Here is a 22,251-nt window from a genome sequence, read left to right as displayed (position 1 = left end):
ACCGGTGTTAATGTGAGGGATGCCAAAAAGTGAGAGCTTTTGGCATCGGTTCTGAACCGGTGGCAATAACATAGTTATTAGCACCGGTTTGGTTCAGGACCGGTGCCCTTAATGCCCCAAAAAAATAAATTTTTTTTTATTTTTTTTGCATTTTTTTTTACTTAAATTGATATATAAACACATACATACATATAAACTTATAATTTCATTAAAATATAAATCTGTAACATTACAATTTTAATTCAAAAAAAAAATAACAAAACATAGTTTTACATTGTAAACAGACTAATTGTAATAATATTACAACAGTAGCGTAGAGCAGATTAGCAGCAGTGGCATAGAGCGTAGTAGCAGCATCAGCGTAGACCAGAACAGCAGGAGCATGGAAGCATGCAGCATCATCTTTGTGATGTAAGGCAGCCGCCTTGCGAGGTAGCAGCTGCAGCAGCCGCTGCAGTAGTGGTTGCACAGACAGAGAATAAGGCATACCCTTGTTTTGAACAAGACATAAGCTATCCCTTTTTCAAGACTTGTGTGTCGGTCCACAATCACCCGAACAACCTCAACAAATGCTAGATTGAAGTTGTTTGGTGTTGCAAAAGAACTGATAAAATTCCTCATCCTCTTTTGAAAGCAGCCAATGATCATTTAATTAGTAATTTAATTAGAGCAGTAGGTATAAGCCAATAAAATTAACAGCTAAAGCTAGCAAGACGACATAAACACAAGTGTATGACTCTACAGACTCGCTATAGCTGGGTCAACAACACGTGAGCACCTACTTCTCACAAATATCACATGTTAAAATCTGAGACTACTTGAAGTGGCAAGCTTCATAACAGAGTAGTTCCAGGTGTTAAATAAATAGATTGACTCACAATTAGATACAAAATTCATAGCATATTATTACTCGTACCTCAAACTTGCTCCTTGCTTAGAATATACAGCGGTCATTTTTATATTTGAAATGCATTAACACATTCACAAGAATTGAGAAGCACCAGACATCTATTGTAGTCCATTACTCCAATATAACCCAAAATTGATAAATTAACGTCACTCTTTCTGCTCCATTAGCAATGGTATTCACTAGATTCAAGTTGATAGTTTGATACATAAAGACTATGAGAAAGTGGTTGGGACTGCAATGTTAGAATGCAAATACTATAAAGAGCGAGGCTGTAAAAGTGTCTAGACCTTAATCATTACCATGTCAAGAGTCGAGACTACTAACTGATAACCTACTCCATTTGCTTCCAGCAAGGGAACTTATATAGTGTTTGGAGAATTGTTATGCATTGGAAAAAGAAAAAAACAAAGCAATGGACACATAGCAGCATACAACTAAGGTTCTATGCTAAAATATGAAAGTTAGAGAGACTTACAATCAACAACTTGACCATATTACTAGAGTCCAGTATAGTGTTGATACTCACGTTGTTTATCTCTCTTATTTTCAAAATCGGTAGAAGCTTCCATGCTAGCCTTCAAACAATCAACACCTTTTGCCAAAGCAAGCTCTTGATCCTTTTTTCCGGAGGAACTTTCCTCCCTTTCTTCTGAAAGCAGTCTCAGATACTGCCATGAGTCACAAGTAGTAACAAAAATTATAAGAGATTATAAAGTAAAAGGCATGCATTAATACTAAATGAAGCTGTAATTTTCATTCAAATCAAAGAAACACAGATGACTAAATTCAAAAAAGACAAAAAAAAATAGAAAATGATATAAATATCAAGCTCATAAAGTCATATCCATATTACCAAGTTGTTATAAAAAAAGGGTTGTTGCCAACTCAAATTATGCTACCTAAAAACCTTAATCAATGAATCCATATCACTCAAGCGTTAAGGTCAATTGAATATTTGGTATTAGATGTTAAGATTAAATTATGAAATTAGAGTCGAAAGCATTCTATGAAAAATTAATGAACATAATTTGTAACATGTTATAGAGACCCTAAATAATAAATTAGCCTTACAAAGAATCACTAACAATGAGTAATGTGTTATTAATGAAATAATCATACATTCAAATGTCGAAGACTCTTTGAAAAAAAAGGAATCAAAACAGAATATTAGAATATGTAATCCATAATTCCATATAATATGAATTTGAATAATATAAAAAGAACAAGAGAAAGAGAAAGAGAATGACCGCTCCAACATGATGAGTAGAATGTGAAGCGCCAGCAGTCTCTTCAATCCCAGACCATGCTCCAGAATCAATCTCTAGAAACCTTGAGGATGCAAAAGAAATTGACAAATTAACCAAACAAATTTTATAACAAAATAAATCAAAAGAGAGAGAGTTGCAAAAGAAATTAGAAAATGTGTAGCAAAAGAAATTAGAGAGTTGCAAGACTTCAAGAGTAAAGGATGAAATAAGGTAGCAGACGAATTAGAAAAGGAATCAAGGAGGCTCAATTATTCTTCGATAATCAGAAAAACTTTGCAAGTAGAAACCCTCTGTAGTTTATTCCATCAACTATGTAGGCTTATTGGATGAAATATGGTTTATCATAATCTACTACATAATTTAATTGCCCCTTTCTACCAAAAATATAGTAGCCATATTCCTATCATCAGGTTAGTGAACAGCCAAACATCAAAACTTAATAGCAAAATGCAAAAAAAAATAATAATTAAAAGAAGTTTCGTCCTGAATTCAACAAACAGCTAAACATGTTGAATTCATCACAAACAGGAACACCTACGGAACATCAGGACATAAGCAATATAAATTTGTGCCTCCAAAATTACATAAGCAATATAAATCTGATAATTTAGCAATTATAATTAAAACTTTTGATAAAAAAAAAACACCTATGGAACATTAGGACATTGAAAACCGCTTTTGGCGAGGTAATTCACAAAGTTTCTTAATACAAGTTCACAAAATCCAGTATAACAAAACACATAGACTACCTCACCTCTTATCATCATATTGCCTAATTTCGAAATAGATGAGCAAGATCATAATCAAAACCCCAATATAACTTTGCTCATTAAAACCCTAAATTTTCGATTAAAACAGAAAACACATGCAATTGAACAAAATCAAACACTATAAATCAAACAAAATCTAAGATTTGAACTAGAAATTAAATCAAAACACTATAAATCAAACAAAATCTAAGATTTGAACTGGAAATTATGCAAAAGAACCCTAAATTTGGAATTTAAATGGGAAAGTTTAAAGAAGCGCATACCACGAACACCAATCTGAACCCTAGAAATCAGACTCGACCGTCACCATCACCGACCACAGTCATTGTGCTTGGATATACTGACCACTGACCACCGACCACCGCCATTGTGCTTGGTTCTACGCTTCAATGGAGAGAGAAGGGAGTTCAAGGGAGAAGAAGGGACGGAGCTTCAATGGAGCTTCAGTGGGTTTGGTTAAGGAGAGAGAGAGGAGGAGCTAGGGATGTCAATGGGGCGGGGCGGGGCGGATGTTGGCCTTCTCATCCCCATCCCCACCTAATATTTTCATCCCCATCCCCATCCCCATCCCCATTCCTGCGGCGGGTCCAATTTTCATCCCCATCCCCGCCTCACTGGGTACAACTCCAAAACCATCCCCGCCCCACCCCCCACTTGGATATCCATCCCCACCTAATCCCAACCAAAGACCCGCCTAATCCCCACCCAAGATCCACCTAATATCCGTATCTCAAATACATAATCTTACATAATTAATACGAATTATAAAATAAAACATTCTATACACATTTTTGTGTTATAATATAAGTGTCGTACAAAGTATCATAATTAATATTGTATTTCATGTAATTATTTTATAAATAGAATAAAAGTATGTAACTTTGCTTTAAAAGATATATAGATGTGAGTATGAGGTGGGGATGGGGCAGGTACGAAGTGGGGTGGGTGGGGCGGGGCGGGGATGGGGCGGGTACAACTTAAAATCCACCCCCACCCCATCACCCATGGCGGGTCTCCTAATATCCGCCCCACTGACATCCCTAATACCCGCCATGGATGATGGGGCGGGGTGGATTTTAAGTTGTACCCGCCCCATCCCCGCCCCGCCCCACCCACCCCACTTCGTACCCGCCCCATCCCCACCTCATACTCACATCTATATATCTTTTAAAGCAAAGTTACATGCTTTTATTCTATTTATAAAATAATTACATGAAATACAATATTAATTATAATACTTTGTACGACACTTATATTATAACACAAAAATGTGTATAGAATGTTTTATTTTATAATTCGTATTAATTATGTAAGATTGTGTATTTGAGATACGGATATTAGGTGGATCTTGGGTGGGGATTAGGCGGGTCTTTGGTGAGGATTAGGTGGGGATGGATATCCAAGTGGCGGTGGGGCGGGGATGGTTTTGGAGTTGTACCCGGTGAGGCGGGGATGGGGATGAAAATTGGACCCGCCGCGGGGATGGGGATGGGGATGAAAATATTAGGTGGGGATGGGGATGGGAAGGCCAACATCCGCCCTGCCCTGCCCCGCCCCATTGACATCCCTAGCGGGTATGGTTTTTATCCCCATCCCCGCCCCACCACCCGCCAAACCGAGACCCATCCCCGCCCCAATGGGGCGGGGATGGGGTGGATCTCCTACTTGACCCGCCCCACTGACATCCCTAGGAGGAGCGACATATGAGGAGAGAGAATGAAAATAAAAAAAAAAGAAAGGGAAAGAGATTAAGAGAATGAATAGGGGAAGGAGAAAAAACAGCCGGTTTTTTTTTTTAAATGCCACCGGTTTGAACCGTTAGCCTTTAAGGTATTTGGCACCGGTTTATTTTGAACTGGTGCTAAATCTAGTAAACTAAATTCTGCCTTGTTTTTTTCCCACCAGTTTTGAAGAACCGGTGCCAATTTCTCGGTGCGTATTTGTGTTTTTCTACTAGTGCTTCTTCATCTAACACCCGATTCATCTCAGTTTTTAATTTTTATTCAAGTTTTAAAATATATCAAGGCCCTCCTGTTGCCAATAATTTTTGAATGCCTTCAAGCCTTGCAAAAAGCTCTGCCTTTTTCTAAATATATTATGGAAAATATTCTTATTCCATAAATTCAATTTTGCAGCAAACTTCAGTAAGAAAGTATGTAAACTCTCTTCATTTGTCCAGTTGGAAGTGAAAAATTCATTGAATTTGTCGTGATGTATCCAAGCGGCTTGAAATCGAAATGGTTTAGCAACTATGGGAAGAGGAGCAAAACCATTCGTACTTATGAGAATTGGGCAATGATCATATGTAATTTTTGGCAGATTACGAACCGCCCATTCATCAAATTTCAATCTCCACTCGTCATTCACCAAACCCCTATCCAATCTTTCTGATTTAAATTTGGTAGGAGATAGACCCCTACTCCATGTATGAGCAGGGCCTGAGCAGCCGAGGTCGATCAGATTATTCGAGTCAATCCAATCACTAAATTCAGCACATCGTTTTTGCATCTCCGTTCCTCCAACCCCACTTCTCTCGGCCATTGAAGTTGTGTCATTAAAGTCCCCTGTCAAGAGCCAAGGGCCATGAAGGGATCTTCTAATATTTTCCAACTGTCTCCATAATTCTTTTCTAGTACTCGAGCCGAGACTGGCATGAATAGCCGAGAAAAACCAAGCTCGTCTCCTCTTTTATCTATTTCAATAGTGATATGTTGGGTGCTTTCATGAAGAACATTTACAGTAACCAATTCGTTCCTCCAAAACAACCAAATACCACCACTAAATCCTTGTGCTTCTACTCTAGTTTGACCCGAGAAGCCAATTCTATCACAAATCTTTTGAGCTTGCTCTCCACTCAAGTGAGTTTTGACTAAGGCTAAGATGGTTGGATCATTAATTCTAATTAGCTCGTGAATCGCAGCTAATTTGTTCCCCGCTCCCTGAACATTCCACGTCATGATTTTGATCGACATAAAAAACTCTGGAAAAATCGGGTAACGGTCATACACCCTTTTGGGAATATTAGGCATAAGTCCTAAGAACGCTTCCATCAGCGCTCTCATAGGACCCTTCGTCCGGATTGGGATGTCTATGGTAGCCATCATCTCCGGTGGGTTGTGCTCCAGTGGCAGAAATGTGCTCACTTCCAGTAGGGCTCTGTTCGCACTCGGATGAATGACAGTCAAGGTTGGACCTTTTGTCTTGTAATCTATGAACACTGAGTAAGATGGTGGGATTTGAGTTTCCAGCGTGATTGGGATCAGGTGGTTTGCCATGATTTCCACTACTACTCTCCGAGCCTTCACTCAAATTTCACAAAGCAGTAGGGGTTCTGGATGCAATTGAGAATAATTGCAAATTATTTTGATATGGTATGTCTTCGGAATATTCCAAGGAGTCCTTGTTTTTATTTGTCATAGGATCCAAATTTTCTTTATTTCTAATATTTTCCATAGGATAAATATTCCCTTTTCCCATAAAACTATTATTCCTCTGCTTTCCAGCTGGTACATTAACTAAATTTGCCTTCAAGATAAACCCAAATCCACTATAAAAGGATTCTTTCCATCAATATCCATCCCATTCAAAGATTCACCCTCGACAAGATCACTTTTATTTCCCATAATTTCATCCTCACCTAAATTAATGGCATCCCTTAATTACTCCATACTATTAGATGGACTAGCATTATTTTCCCCTATATTCTCCTTATTTAGAGTTTGATTAGGTTCATTCATTTAACTCTTGATCAGCACTCAAAACTTCAAACCTGGAATCACTAGCTCCACTAGTAGAAAAATACAAAAAGGCAACCCCTAAATGGCACCGGTTCAGACCAAACCGGTGCCAAAAACCGCCCTAAAAATGGGCGAGATTTTAGACTAAGAGTAATGGCACTGGTTCAGCTCAAACCGGTGCCAAAAATACAAAGGGCACCAGTTTGAACCGGTGCCACTGAACCGTCCAATATTATAAAAAAAAAAAATCGGGTCAATTTTAATACCCTAATAGCTTTCCTCACTCCGCCTCCCATTCCCCATTTCCTCTCCTCTCCTTCTCTCTCCTCTCCCTTCTCTATCCTCTCTCTATATACCTTCTTCTTTCAAATACCATTTTCGATCTCCTCTCTCTCTCTCTCTCTCTTAGTTCTTCTTTCAGAAACCATTTTCGATCTCCTCTCTCTCTCTCTCTCTCTCTCTCTCTCTCTTAATTCATCTTTCATCTCCCTTCGATCTCCACTCCCCTTAGATACGCAGCAACCAAAGCCGCCACCACAACAACAGCCGCCACAACAACATCCGCCACCACCACCACAAACTTCGAGCACCGCCTCCATTCCCACCGGCATCAACATCAACCACAATTTCTGGGTTTTTGTTTTCGAGTTCTGGTTTTTTTTATTTTAATTGTTTTTTTTTCGATTTTGGTTTTTTTTTTCGAATTTGGTTTTTTTTTTTTTCGATTTTGATTTTTTTTTTTTTTCCGATTTCTGGGATTTTTTTTTTGTTTTTTGATTTTTTTTGTTTTTTTTTTCGATTCAAATTTTTCAATTTTGGTTTTTTTTTCCGGATTTGTTTTTTTTTCGATTTTGGTTTTTATTTTCGTTTTTGGTTTTTTTTTTCAATTTCTGGGATTTTTTTTATTTCAATTGTTTTTTTTTTCGATTCAAATTTTTCGATTTTGGTTTTTATTTTTGGATTTGGTTTTTTTTTTCGATTTTGGTTTTTATTTTCGATTTTAGTTTTTTTTTTCGATTTCTGGGATTTTTTTTTTCGATTTTGGTTTTCTGGGTTTCAATTTGATTTTGTTTTTTTTTTTCAATTTCTGGGATTTTGTTTTTAAATTTGGTTTTTTGGGTTTCAATTTTGATTTTGATTTTTATTTTGGTTTTTGTTTTCGATTTCTGGGATTTTGTTTTTGATTTTGGTTTTTTGGGTTTTCTGGTATTTTGTTTTCGATTTGGTTTTTTTTTTTCGATTTCAATTTTTGTTTTTTTTTGCAATTTCAATTTTTTTTAATTTCGATTTTAATTTCTGTTTTTTTCGTTTGTTTGAATTAATGCTTTTTTTTCTGGGTTTGAATTGTTTGGATTGAATTTCTGGGTTTTTTTTATTTTTTTCTTAAGCTTATTTTTACCAATTTTTTTTTTCTGTTTTACTTGGTGCAGGTACAGATGCAAGAATATTGATATGTTCATATTGTAATTTTCTTTTTGATTTACAAGTATATTGTAATTTTTTTATGATTTATAATGTAATTTTTTTTATTTATTTATATGTTAGTTGTAATTAATCTATATTGTAATTTTGTATTTGATTATATATTGTAAATTTTGGATTATATTGAAATTAATTCGATTTATATTGTGATGTTATTTTTTTTAGTTAATTTAATTGTTAAGTGAAAAAAAAAAACAAAAAAAAAATGGACATTTTTGGCACCGGTTAACCGGTGCCAAAAGGAGGGATAAATTTTTTTTTTTGAGTATTTTTGGCACCGGTTATCCGGTGCCAAAACGTGTTTATGGCACCGGTTTTGAACCGGTGCCAAAAAGGGGGTTAATTGGCACCCCCCACATTGGCACCGGTTTAAACCGATGCCTTAGGCCGGGTTTGAACCGGTGCCATTTTCATTTTTTCACGTAGTGATCCATTGTTCTTGTTGACTTGACTTACAACTCCCTTATGTTGACTAACTTTCTCCTTGTTACCAACTTGAGCTCCACTCTTCTGTTTATACCCTTCACTCTTCGGCTTATCATGCCCTTGACCTTTAGGATTAGTTTCCTTCTTCTTTGGGACATACATACGCGTGTTACGCTGCACCAACACCTAACTTCCAAACTAGTCATGTTCATCTGGTCTTGACCTAGTCATGGCTTGTTGATGTTCTTATGGCCCTTTTTTCTGCAAGAATTTCCCACTATTGTCATCCTGGACAATTTCCATGTCACAATCAGCATCTTTATGACCAAGTTTCCCACATTTGAAACATATAAGTTTCAATCCTTCGTATTGGATTCTCCATACCTTGCCATTAAGTCGAAATTTTGATAGTAATGGCTTTAACAAATCCACTTTAATGCTGAATCGAACATACTGACCTCGGCTCATAGTCTCTGTATTTCGATCAATACTAATAACTCTTCCAATTTTTGAACCAATTTTATGCAAAAATGTTTTGTCAAAGTATTCCACTGATAATTGGGGAATTCTCACCCAAGCCGTTAAGAACTTGATCGTAGTCTCATCCGCAACAAAGTTAGGTACCCACTTACGGATAGTGAGGTAACTATCACCAATACTCCAAGGTCCCTGAGTCAAAACGAACCTATAGTCTTCCATGTTTGTGAAACAAACAACATAGTAGGCAAATCCTACATCAGTGAGGGATATATCTCCTTTAAGGCACCATTTCACTCGAAGCCTCTTTATAAGAACTTCGTAGCTTAGATTCTTACCAAATAACTTGATTATCAAAGCATTCTGCCAAGGTTTCCTTAATCGCCTTTTCTCCTCTTTTGTTAACAAGAAATTAGGGCATGACTCATCTTCCGAATCACAATCCAATGGGATATCATCATCCAAAACAGAGTCCTCATACTCCATGACTTGCTCTGTAGATTGTAATCCTTCCCTCTTGGTTATACTGCTGAATGATACCCTAGGTTTAGCTTGAGGAGCCATTTCCATCGTTTCAACAACGAAAGAGGACATCTCCTGTAGGGAATATTTCAAGAATTAATCCCTAGCTTGAACCCCACTATGATCATACACTAAAGTACAGTGGCGTCCAAAGGGAAAGAAGATAGAGCAAAGAGTCGCCAACAAGTTTTTTAGGAACTTGTAAACCGTTCACGAGGTGAAGGTTACACCCCTTAACGATCCAAGAGATCGTCAACTCCATAAGGTCTTGAACCAAATAGGGTTCGGGGATGAAAGTACAAATCCAACCTAAAAGAGATTGAACCTGCCCTAATAATAGGCTTCTACTTTATTCTGATCGTATTCATGTGCGTTTTCTGACTAACATGCAATCATTAGATTAACCCTAAACCTGTTTATCTATGTTGGTAGAATATTAATGCACAAATAAAACTATTGTTGGCGATCACTAAAATTATAATCAAATTAACCCTAAACAAGATTATTAATTATCTTATTAAGCGTGATTACAAGTATAGATTCCCTTTAAACATGCATAAAAGGTGTGCTCAAGCAATAACAATAAATATCAAGCAACATAATAATAATCATCATCATAATAATAATAATCATAAAATAATAATAATAATAATAATAATAATAATAATAATAATAATAATAATAATAATAATAATAATAATAATAATAATAATAATAATAATAATAATAATAATAATAATAATAATAATAATAATAATAATAATAATAATAACCATAATCATGAATCATAAAAATAATCATAATCATAATTAATAATCATAAATCATGTTAAAGCATAATAATAACAAGATCCTAATAATAATAATAATAATAATAATAATAATAATAATAATAATAATAATAATAATAATAATAATAATAATAATAATAATAATAATAATAATAACCATAATCATGAATCATAAAAATAATCATAATCATAATTAATAATCATAAATCATGTTAAAGCATAATAATAACAAGATCCTAGGCATGATACTAACAAGATTAATAACAAACCCTAGCATGTCACTAAACAATGAAAATCAAAGCTTTAACCCTAACATGATACTAACAATCATAAATATTAGGAAGGACATAAAAGGCATCATAACGATCATACTTAGTATTAAAGTTACCCTAGACATGATGCTAGGAATATCATAATAACAACCTAATAAACATGATTTCTACATCATAACATCAATAAAAACCATCAAAATACTTGCTTTGATGCCTCGTACCTCTTTCTAATAACAAAATACACACGTTAGTAACTTCAAGGAAAATAATAAGCAAAACAATTAAATCGAATAATGGAAAGAGAGATTTGGGACCAAACCCTCAGAAATTATGCCTTTCACGTCTAGGGCGAAGGCAACTTCGAATATGGCTAGGTGTTTCTAGATCTAATGAATACGGAATTTTGATATTTGTGAGAAGGCTAGTTTAGAAAAGAGAGAAAGAGAGAGTAGTCAGAAGAATCTTGATGAGAGTTGGTAGATTGTAGATGAATGAAAATTGGTTATCGAAAACGGAGTTTTTAGCACGTTATTTATAGAAAAAATCAGCCAAAAAGATTAAATATCAAAACAGAGTTCTGGCGCACATAAAACGATGTTGGCGCCAACGCTGGCAATTGGCGCCAGACACCAACATTAGCGCCAGGCGCCAATGCTAGCGCCAGGCGCTACAGCTGGCGTTTGGCGTTGATTCAGAAATTCACGCGTTTTCTTAAAATCAGATAGAAATTGCCGTACAGGAGGATAAAATCGTATCTTCCTCAAAAAACGTTCTTTGATTTTAATTAAAACTCTGAAAAGTCAACAAAAGTCAATTTATCAATGCTAATTGAATTAGAAATGAAAAGAACCTTCTAGAAGAATCTAGAAGACTAAAACCATTCCTAATTGCATTAGGAATGATAAATCTATATCAGGCCCTCCTCTAGATCATTGGGCCGCATATAAGGCTCAAACCGGGCCCAGTCTAGTAAATTGGCCATAACTTCCTCAATATTCATCGGAATTGGGCTTATAATATATCGTTGGAAAGCTCTTGTCAAGCCCTATCCAACTACACTACTATTGGACCCATATAATGGACCAACCAAACTGGATTGGCTTTTTTCTTAAAATAAGTTTTCAAAAACGGAGAGAAGAGAAAAGAAATTAAAACTATCCGCAACACTAAACTTTCCACACTTTCACTTCATTCGATTATGATTCGACGCGAAAGGTACTCATCACTAGGTTTGATTTTGGAGAGACACAAATGGATGTCTACAGAAGCCCCCACTTTGACTGAGTTTGGAGAAACACAAGTTTCAAAAACAAAAGTCAAAGTATCGATAGGGACGGAGAATGATTCAGAACGTTCTGCGATCCTGAATCACTTTTGTAACGCCGATACCTGCAAACTAGCGTTAGTTAAACAGATAAAAGAGTTAAGAAACGCGTATCTTGCACCGTCGAACACACGTCTCTGAAGGTAACCGATTCGTTGCCGCATTGAAAACCGCTACGCTTGTAATTGCCTCCAATATAGAAGATTGCTTCGCTTGAAACTGTCCTCTTTTGCTTTGATAAAATTCCATGTCTAAGGGAATACTATCGAATATTGCTTCGCTTGAAACAATCCTCTTCCACTTTATGACCATCCTCCACGTCTAAGGGAACATGATCGAAGACAACTTCGCTTGAAATTACCTTCAGTTGTTTATGACAACTCTCCACAATCTAGGGAACGCCATCTTGCTGTTTCAATGTTCACTCGTCTCTGAACAAAGAGCTTCTTATTTGGATATGTTCACGCGCCTCTGAACAAAGAGCTTCTCTTTTAATATGTCCACGCGTCTCTGAACAAAGAGCTTCCCTTTTTTGGATATGTCCACGCGTCTCTGAACAATAGAGCTTCTTTATTTTTTAATATGAACTTCTGAATGATGTGTCCACGCGTCTCTGAACAAAGAGCTTGATAATAGGATGCCCACGCGTCTCTGAGCAAAAGATCTTGGAAGAAATGTTCACGCTTCTCTGAACAATAGAGCTTGAAAATAGGATGCCCACGCGTCTCTGAGCAAAAGAGCTTGGATTAATATGTCCACGCGTCTCTGGAGCAAAGAGCTTCGATGATATGTCCACGCGTCTCTGAACAAAAGAGCTTGAAAGAAATGTCCACGCGTCTCTGAACAAAAGAGCTTGATAATTGGATGCCCACGCGTCTCTGGAGCAAAAGAGTTTGAAAGGATTGTCCACGCGTCTTTGAACAAAAGACCTTTGAAAGAAATGTCCACGCGTCTCTGAACAAAAGAGCTTTGATGATAATATTCCGAAGAAAATTTTTCGAAGACCAACGCTTGTCGATCTCTAAAGCTCGCTTGAACTTTGCTTCCGCTAAAACCAGTATGTCGGTGTCTCCGTGATGAGCCAATTCTTAGGTGCTTTAAGCTAAGTGAGACGATCTTTCATCAGGTCGATCACTTATTGTGATTGTAATCAAACAGACTACTTAATCATGTCAAATTGCTCATAGGGGCTAACTGGCGCACCAAGGAACCCGAAATTGCTGTATGAGGTCGAAATCACCCTTCTGAGAGGCTTCGAGCTCTGTCGCTGCTGAAATATCTTTGGCGCCAAGAATTGACTCTGCCGCCAGACGCTGAAATCTATTTCTATACGCTAGATGTTGTCGTCTGGCGCTGGAGTAGGGTCTTCCCTATTCTGCTGCACCTGTATTTATTTTTGACTATAGAACTTTTCTATTCTCTTTAATTATCTTAGGGTTGACCTAAGGTTTAACGTCGCTTGACACATTGACTTGACATGACTCAAGGTATAAACTTGACTCTCTGTGATTGACTCGACTCAAAGTGCAATGAAACGTGTGACTCATGACCCGTGTGTGCATTGTATTATGATTGTGCGACTCGAAAATGCAAAAAAGCAAAAATTTTCCGTCATTTTTGTGGAGGGTACCGACTTTCTCCCGAAAAAGAAAGATGTGAAAAAGAATCGAAGTTTTGAAGGTGCATGTTGAATGAGCTTAGTCAAATGTTGTTTGATACTATCTCTCAAGGTGCAAGGATTAATCCATCCTAGGCTATCTCAATGGTTGACTCAATGATGAAAGTATTTGGGTAACTTAGGCATGGAGGCGGCTAAGAACTTCATACTTTGTGATGCAATGATGATTGATAAGCGATTTTGACATGACAATACATGTTTCAGCGTTATTTTAAGATTTCATGACAAAGTATTCCTAAGGGAAAGTATATTTGGTCATGTATCTATGCGGTGTGTGATAGTGATTCTAAAGTTAGGCCGCAAAGGCTAAGTGTTTGGGAAAATATTGTTTTTAAAAGAGTCAAATGGTGGTGACTCTTAGGCTAGGTAAGCTAATGATATAGGGATCAAGCCCCCAAGTCTAGCTCTAAATGAATAGGGATGAGCATAGGAGATCCCTTGATATGATCATGGTGTAAGTGTGTGAATTTGAATATGAATGCATGTTTATTACGGCCGCACCTCGATGTGCGGTTGCCTACGTATCCGTTAGGAATCAGGCCGAATGTAGCTCTAACCGAACCTCGCACAAGTATGTGTATACCTCAAAAAGGTCTTTTTGAGGGTTGTAACGTGGTTAGGCTAAAGGTTTGAAGAAGAAGGGGATAAAGGCTCAAGACCCTAGATAAGCCCCCAAGGTGTGCAAATTTGCTTTTGAATATTTATTTTTATGCTTGAGTTTCTACTCTTTTTTTTTTAGCTCTTTTTTTTTTGCTTTAGCATTTATCTTATTTTTATAAGTGTGGGCAATCTTGATAATGCGGTCTATCACTCACTTGGCATTCATGTTTCTCTGGCACGGTACCGAGCACTCGATAAGAGACGCAATCTGAGACGTGTTCTTATCAAAGACATTTTCATGTCAAAGACATTGGAACACTTGCCCTTTTGTACACTTTTATTATTATTTTTTTTGCTTTTGCTTATTTTTGCTATTTTAATTTTTTGAATTCACTCAAGCCTTTTTGAAATTGCATAAGTTACACACCATCCCATCCCAAGGTTAGGTAGATATGGGTTGAAAAAATGAAGGGTCTATCGTTAGACGAGGCTCAAAGTTGTTTACCAAAAAAGGATGTATAATTGAAGGGTGAAAGGTAATATGATATGGCTACAAGGGGTGCCTCAAATCATTGGTATACCTTGTGCTTAATTTGACATGGATTTTTTTTTAATGCAATATAATGAAATGATCATATGTAAGAAATAAATGCTCATTTTATTAAAGGAAAAGAAAGAATCTACAAAATTAATCTAAGGGAAAAGATAGGTGCCTATGCTAGACTTATTGGGGAAAGGGTAAATAGAGAAAAAGAAAAAAATGTCATGAAATCTCGTCATTGAAGCTCGCCTCTTGTCTTGTGTTGTTTGCTTTATCATCACTCGCTCTTCTTGTTAACTGGAGGTATGGGAAGCTTGTTATTATCAATCAAATGTTGGATAGCCTCCTTTAGCTTCCAACAGCTCTCAGTAGCATGACCCCTATCTTGATGGTTGTAAAGAATAATTTCAAGCGTTAACCCCTAGCTTGAACCCCACTGTGATCATACATAAAAGTACGGTGGCGTCCAAAGGGAAAGAAGATAGAGCAAAAGAGTCGCCAACAAGTTTTTTTAGGAACTTGTAAACCGTTCACAGGGTGAAGGTTACACCCCTTAACGATCCAAGAGATCGTCAACTCCATAAGGTCTAGAACCAAATAAGGGTTCGGGGATGAAGGTACAAATCCAACCTAAAAAAGATTGAACCTCCCCTAATAATAGGCCTCTACTTTATTCTGATCGTATTCATGTGCGCTTTTTGACTAACTTACAATCATTAGGATTAACCCTAAACCTGTTTATCTATGTTGGTTGAATATTAATGCACAAATAAATCTATTATTGGCGATCACTTGAATTATAATCAAATTAACCCTAAACAAGATTATTAATTATCTTATTATGCGTGATTACAAGTACCAATTCCCTTTAAACATGCATAAAAGGCGTGATCAAGCAATAACAATAAATAATGTATCAAGCAACATAATAATAATCAATATCATGAATAATAATTATAATAATCATAATAATAATAATATCATCATAAATAAAATAATCATCATCAAAATAATAATAATAATAATATTCATAATCATCATAAATCATAACAATTATAATCATAATCATGTTCATGTTAATATTAAAGTATAATAATAATAGCAAGATCCTGGGCATGATACTAACAAGATTAATAACAAACCCTAGCATGTCACTAAGCAGTAAAAATCAAATCTTTAACACTAACATGGTACTAATGATCATAAATATTAGGAAGAACATAGGAAGCATCGTAACAATCATATTTAATATTAAAATTACCCTAGACATGATACTAGTAATATCATAATAACAATTTAAACATGATTTCTATGTCATTACATCAATTAAAACCATTAAAGTACTTACTTTGATGTCTCGTACCTCTTTCTAATAACAAAATACACACGTTAGTAACTTCAAGGAAAATAACAAAGCTATTAAATTAAATAATTGAAAAGAGATTTGAGACCAAACCCTCAGAAATTAAACCTTTCACGTCTAGGGCAAAGGCAATTTCGAATATGACTAGGTGTATCTTGATCTTGCGAATGCGGAATTTTGTATGTAAAAAGTTAGTTTTTTAGAAAAAGAGAAAGAGAGATGAATGAATGAATTAGAAGAGAATAAGAGAATTAATGATTGCGAATGAAAACTGATTGTAGGTGAATGAAAACGAAGTTTTACGTTGTTATTTATAGAGAAAATCAGCCAAAAAGATAAAATTAACAAATCAGAATATTGGCGCAACTGAAACAGAGCTGGCACTAACCCTGGCTAACTGGCGCCAGGCGCCAGGCCTATCTCTAGGCGCCAATGCCTGGAGTCAGGCGCCAAGCTTGTTTTTGACGCGCTTTCTCAAATCAGATAAGTTTTTCCGTACAGGAGGATAAAATCGTATATTTTCCTCGAAAATGCTATTTGATTTTAATTAAAACTCTGAAAAGTCAACAAAAGTCAATTTATCAATGCTAATTGAATTACGAATGAAAAGAACCTTCTAGAAGAATCTAGAAGACTAAAACCATTCCTAATTGCATTAGGAATGATAAATCTATATTAGGCCCTCCCCTAGATCATTGGGCCGCATATAAAGCTCAAACCGAGCCCAGTTTAGTAAATTGGCCATAACTTCCTCAATATTCATCGGAATTGGGCTTATAATATATCGTTGGAAAGGTCTTTACAAGCCCCATCCAACTGTACTACTATTGGACCCATATCATGGACCAACCAAACTGGATTGGCTGTTTTCTTAAAAATAAGTTTTCAAAAACAGAGAGAAGAGAAAAGAAATTAAAATTATCCGCAACACTAGACTTTCCACACTTTCGCTTCATTCGATTATGATTCGACGTGAAAGGTACTCATCACCGGGTTTGGTTTTGGGGAGACACAAATGGGTGTCTACAGAAGCCCCCACTTTGACTGAGTTTGAAGAAACGTGAGTTTCGAAAACAAAAGTCAAAGTATCGATAGGGACGGAGAATGATTCAGAATGTTCTGCGATCCTTAATCACTCTTGCAACGCCGATACCTGCAAAACTAGCGTTAGTTAAACAGATAAAAGAGTTAAGAAACGCGTATCTTGCACCGTCGAGCACACGTCTCTAAAAGTAACCGATAAATTGACAGATAAAACTAGCTTTAGTGTTGTTTTGATGACCTCCTACAAGCTAGAGAATGCCATCCCGCTTGAAAATCGCTACGCCCGTAACTGCTTCCAAATTAGAAGATTGCTTCGCCTGATACGATCCTCCTCCGCTATGATAGTATTCCACATCCAAGGGAATACTATCGAAGATTGCTTTTCATGAAACAATCCTCAGTTGTTTGTGACAACTCTCCACAATCTAGGGAATGCCACCTTGCTGTTTTGATGTTCACTCGTCTTTGAACAAAGAGCTTCTTTTGGATATGTTGACGCGTCTCTGAACAAAGAGCTTCTTTTTTATATGACTCCAATTTCCGTTGTGATAGTCTTCGAAAAGATCACTGCTTTTATCCTTAATGCTGCTATGCCAGTACGTCGGCGCTTTACTGCTTGTGAACCAGTATGTCGATAATCCTCTTTTATTTGGGAATAGTTTCCAACACAACCCTTGTATGATGTATGACAATCCGATTTAGGGAAAGTTGTCAATGCTTTGTAACAATTTTTCATAAGAACTTTGCTACGATCGACAATCCACATCTTGGAATATAACTCTTGAAAGCAATCCACCTTGGAAATTTGCCAACGCTATGCGACAATCCTTTTAGGAAAATATTGCCACTATTTACAATCCGTGTCTTAGAACATTTGCAAGAAAGAGTCGACCGACAATCCACTTTGGAAAAATTTGCCACTTGCTGAAGACAATCCACGTTGAGGAACTTTTTCCGAAATTTATGATGAGTAGAGACCTACGAAAATCCTTTGGGAAATTTTGCCATAGGGAACTGGGTGTATGACAATCCAATCTCAGAAAACTTGCCAGCGATCTATGAATGTATGACAATCCGAACTTGGAAAAACTTGCCAAACAAAGAAGGAGCACGACAATCCACGCTTGGAAACTTTGCCAGAGATGACAATCCAATCTTGGAAAAATTGTCGTTGAAGAAGATGCACGACAATCCATTTTTGGAAATATTGTCAGTTGAGGATGACAATCCAATTTTTGGAAAACTTTGTCGTTTAATAAGAATGCGCGACAATGCATATTTGGAAATATTGTCGTTTAAGTGCTTGCTTTTGAACCGATTGTAATGAGCCAGTGTTTTAGGCGCTTAAGCTAAGTGAGACGATTTTTTGTCAGGTCAATCACTTAGTACGATTGTAATAGAGCCGACTACAAATCATGTCAAATTGCTTATAGGGGCTAACTGGCGTACCAAGGAACCCGAAATAGTTGCATAAGGTCGAAATCACCTTTCTGAGAGGCTTCGAGCTCTGTCGTTGTTGAGATATTTCTGGCGCTAGGAATTGGAGTAGGGTCTTCCCTATTCTGTTACACCTGTATTTATTTTGACTATAGAACTTTGCCAATATTTTTAATTATCTTAGGGTTGACCTAAGGTTTAGCGTTTCTTGACTCATTGACTTGACACGACTCAAGGTATAAATTTGATTCACTGTGATTGACTCGAGGTTGACTCGACTCAAAGAGTTTGACACATGTGTTAGACTCAAATCAAAGTGATATGACACGACATGACTAAATGTGACTCGTGTGTGCATTGTATTATGATTGTGCGACTCGAAAATGCAAAAAAAAAAAAAATTCTGTCATTTTTGTGGAGGGTACCGACTTTCTCCCGAAAAAGAAAGACGCAAAAAAAGAATCGAAAGTTTTTGAAGGTGCATGTTGAATGAGCTTAGTCAAATGTTGTGCAAGGATTAATTCATCCTAGGCTTTCTCAATTGTTGACTCCACGATGAAAGTATTTGGGTAACTTAGGCACGGAGGCTAAGCACTTCGTACTTTGTGATGCAATGATGAGTGATGTTGATATGACAAGGCATGCTTCAACGGTGTATTAAGATTTCATGACAAAGGGTTCCTAAGGGAAGTATATTTGGTCATGTATCTGTGCAGTGTGTGATAGTGACACTAAAGCTAGGCCGCAAAGGCTAAGTGTGTGGAGAAAATATTATTGAAAAGAGTCAAATGGTGGTGACTCTTAGGCTAGGTAAGCCAATGATGTAGGGATCAAGCCCCCAAGTCTAGCTCTAAGTGAATAGGGATGAGCATTGGAGATCCCTTGATATGATCATGGTGCAAGTGTGTGAATGTGAATATGAATTCATGTTTATTACGGCCACACCTCGATGTGAGGTTGCCTACGTATCCGTTAGGAATCAGGCCGAACGTAGCTCTAGCCGAACCTCGCACAAGTGTGTATACCTCAAAAAGGTCTTTTTAAGGGTTGTAACGTGGTTAGGCTAAAGGTTTGAATGAAGAAGAAGGGGATAAAGGCTCAAGACCCTAGATAATCCCCCAAGGTGTGCAACCTCGCTTTTGAATCTTTATATTTTTATGCTTGAGTTTCTACTCTTTTTTTTATCTCTCTTTTATCTTTTGCTTTAGCATCTATTTTATTTTTATAAGCGTGGGCGATCCCGATCATGCGGTCTATCACTCACTTGGCATTCATGTTTCTCAGGCACGGTACCGAGCACTCGATAAGAGACGCAATCTGAGACGTGTTCTTATCGATGATATTTTCATATCAAAAACATTGGAACACTTGCCCTTTTGTACACTTTTATTTATTTTTTTGCTTTTGCTTATTTTTGCTATTTTAATTTTTTGAATCACTGAAGCCCTTTTTTAGAATTGCATAAGTTGCACACCATCCCATCCCAAGGTTAGGTAGATGTAGGTTGAAAAAAGAAGGGTCTATCGTTAGACGAGGCTCAAAGTGGTTTATGAAGAAAGAATTGCATATTTGAAAGGTGAAAGGAGATACGACGTGGCTACAAGGGGTGCCTCAAATTATTGGTATACCTTGTGCTTGATTCGACATGGATTTTTTATTTATTTACTTATTTTATTTTATTTTTTTTGTTTGTTTTTGTTTGTTTTTGTTTATTTAACGCAATATAATGAAATGATCATATATAAGGAAATAAATGCTCATTTTATTAGAAAGGGAAAGAAAAAAAACTACAAAATTAATCTAAAGGAAAAGAAAAGGTGCCTATGCTAGACTTATTGGGGAAAGGAAAAAATGAAAAAGAAATAGAAAAAGAGGTCATGAAATCTTGTCGTTGAAGCTCGCTTTTGTCTTGTGTTGTTTGCTCCGACATCATCCAGTCTTCTCGCTAGCTAGAGGAAATGGGATCTTATTTGCCTCTATGGGATCTTGAATGAGGTTTTGAAACCTGTAGCATTCATCAGTAGTATGACCGCGCCCTCGATGGTACTTGCAATAGGAGTTTGGATTCCATCTCAAAGATCGATTTTATGGTGTTGGATCCTCGGTAGGGCCAATAGGTTTGATTAATCCTCGATCATAGAAACGATTGAAAGCAGCATCGTAGGTCATTCCAATGGGTGTGAACTCTCGCCTGGGTTTCCTTTTAGATCCTTGATTGTCCATGGCTAAGACACCATTATGGTCAAAGGTACTAACATTATTACTAGAGTGGGCGTTTTCGGAAGAAGAAGGATTGTCTCTCTTCTTTCCTTTCCAGCCACCGTGGTTACTATTGTTAGTAGCTTTTTGCTTTGCGAGGTCGTCTTCGATTCCAATTCCGATGTCATAAACGGCCTTGAAAGTATTCAAGTTGTGTTGATATTTTAAGTGCTTTGAATACTTTTCTTGGAGATTCTTGATAAACACCCTCACAGACTCCTTTTCGGTGGGGACCTCAATCATCTTGGCGGAAGTTTCCCTCCATTTATTAAAGAAAGAAGTAAAGCCTTCATTCTCTTTTTGTCTTAGCATCTCAAGTTGTCTATGGTCGGTTTCAACTTGGATATTGCACTTGTACCTATCAATGAAAGCGTTTACTATCGATTCCCAGGTAGAGGTTTTCTCTTTGTCAAGCGAGAAGAACCATTGTTGGCAAACGGTTTCGAGAGATAGTGGGAACAGAGAGGGGAAAACCTTCTTATCGATACCCTTAATGCTCATTATAGTTTCAAAAGCTCTTAGATGGAAGTAAGGGTTATTTGTTGCCTTGAATTTAGGGATGTCAGTGGCGTTGAACTTATGTGGAAGAAGTTCCTTGTCCAGTGAGACCCCTTGTGAACTCATGCCCTGAAATTTATAGTCGCTAGATAGCTTGCTTAGACTTTCTTGCATGAGGTTCATTTGTTGTTGCTTCACGGGATCATCGATCTTGAGTGTGAGTAGCTTCAGTGTCTCAGTCACGGTAACCAATTGGTTCCTAAGCTCATTGACTTCTTCTTGACTTGCCATTATCCTTTTATCCTTCCTCTTTTGACGAATCGGTTTATCAAAAAGTGAGACTTGAATAAAGAGGTTGTCCTTGATTAATCGCCCTTCTCTCCTCGACCAAGTACTGTGGAAAAGGAATTTGGAGATACTTATTGTTAATTATTTGACTCAAGCTTTATTCGACATGCAATGGATGGAGGAAGTGAAGAAAAATGGATAGAATGTGTAGAAGAATGATAGAGGTGGAGGGATATGAAGAATTAGGAATAGAATATACCCCCAACTTAAATGACGGAAAAGACCGACCCATACGTGAACCTAAGACATGGTCATGGTGATGTGTACTCAAAGTGTGTGCTAATACTAGTGAGTGTAGGTGACATGTTAAGACTCGTGTCATGACCATGTGGCTAGACTATGTGACTAGACTCAAGCAAGACTAAGTTAAGACTTCACGTATATGCATTAAACTGGATAGACTGTGGTATTTTAGTCATAAATTTTTATCTGTGACTCTGATTTGGATGAAACCAACGCCAAATTAAAAATACAACTCGGGGCTACAGATCCATAGGTTGTACAA

At 36.9% G+C, this 22,251-nt stretch overlaps 2 protein-coding genes and 1 long non-coding RNA gene across 3 annotated transcripts; all 3 read right to left on the bottom strand.

Annotated features, from left to right (window-relative positions):
• Positions 1-186: 186 nt before the first annotated feature.
• Positions 187-3,435, bottom strand: LOC145584396 (uncharacterized). Its single transcript, XR_014100353.1, has 3 exons — positions 3,212-3,435; positions 2,158-2,239; positions 187-622 (listed from the first exon to the last, which is right to left on the bottom strand). It is a non-coding gene; the product is annotated as an uncharacterized LOC145584396 (long non-coding RNA).
• Positions 3,436-4,958: 1,523 nt separating this feature from the next.
• Positions 4,959-5,489, bottom strand: LOC145570508 (uncharacterized). The gene has a single exon (XM_081629627.1). It carries the CDS (start codon positions 5,487-5,489, stop codon positions 4,959-4,961), a length of 531 nt encoding a protein of 176 aa, XP_081485753.1.
• Positions 5,490-8,839: 3,350 nt separating this feature from the next.
• LOC145570498 (uncharacterized) lies at positions 8,840-9,640 on the bottom strand. Its single transcript, XM_081629617.1, has one exon. It carries the CDS (start codon positions 9,638-9,640, stop codon positions 8,840-8,842), a length of 801 nt encoding a protein of 266 aa, XP_081485743.1.
• Positions 9,641-22,251: the final 12,611 nt, after the last annotated feature.

Source organism: Chenopodium album, chromosome 2 (genome assembly GCF_948465745.1).
Source record: "Chenopodium album chromosome 2, dcCheAlbu1.1, whole genome shotgun sequence".
NCBI classification, from domain to species: domain Eukaryota; kingdom Viridiplantae; phylum Streptophyta; class Magnoliopsida; order Caryophyllales; family Amaranthaceae; genus Chenopodium; species Chenopodium album.
The sequence above is the reverse complement of the archived record's forward strand: the minus strand, read 5'-3'. Positions and strand labels throughout refer to the sequence as shown.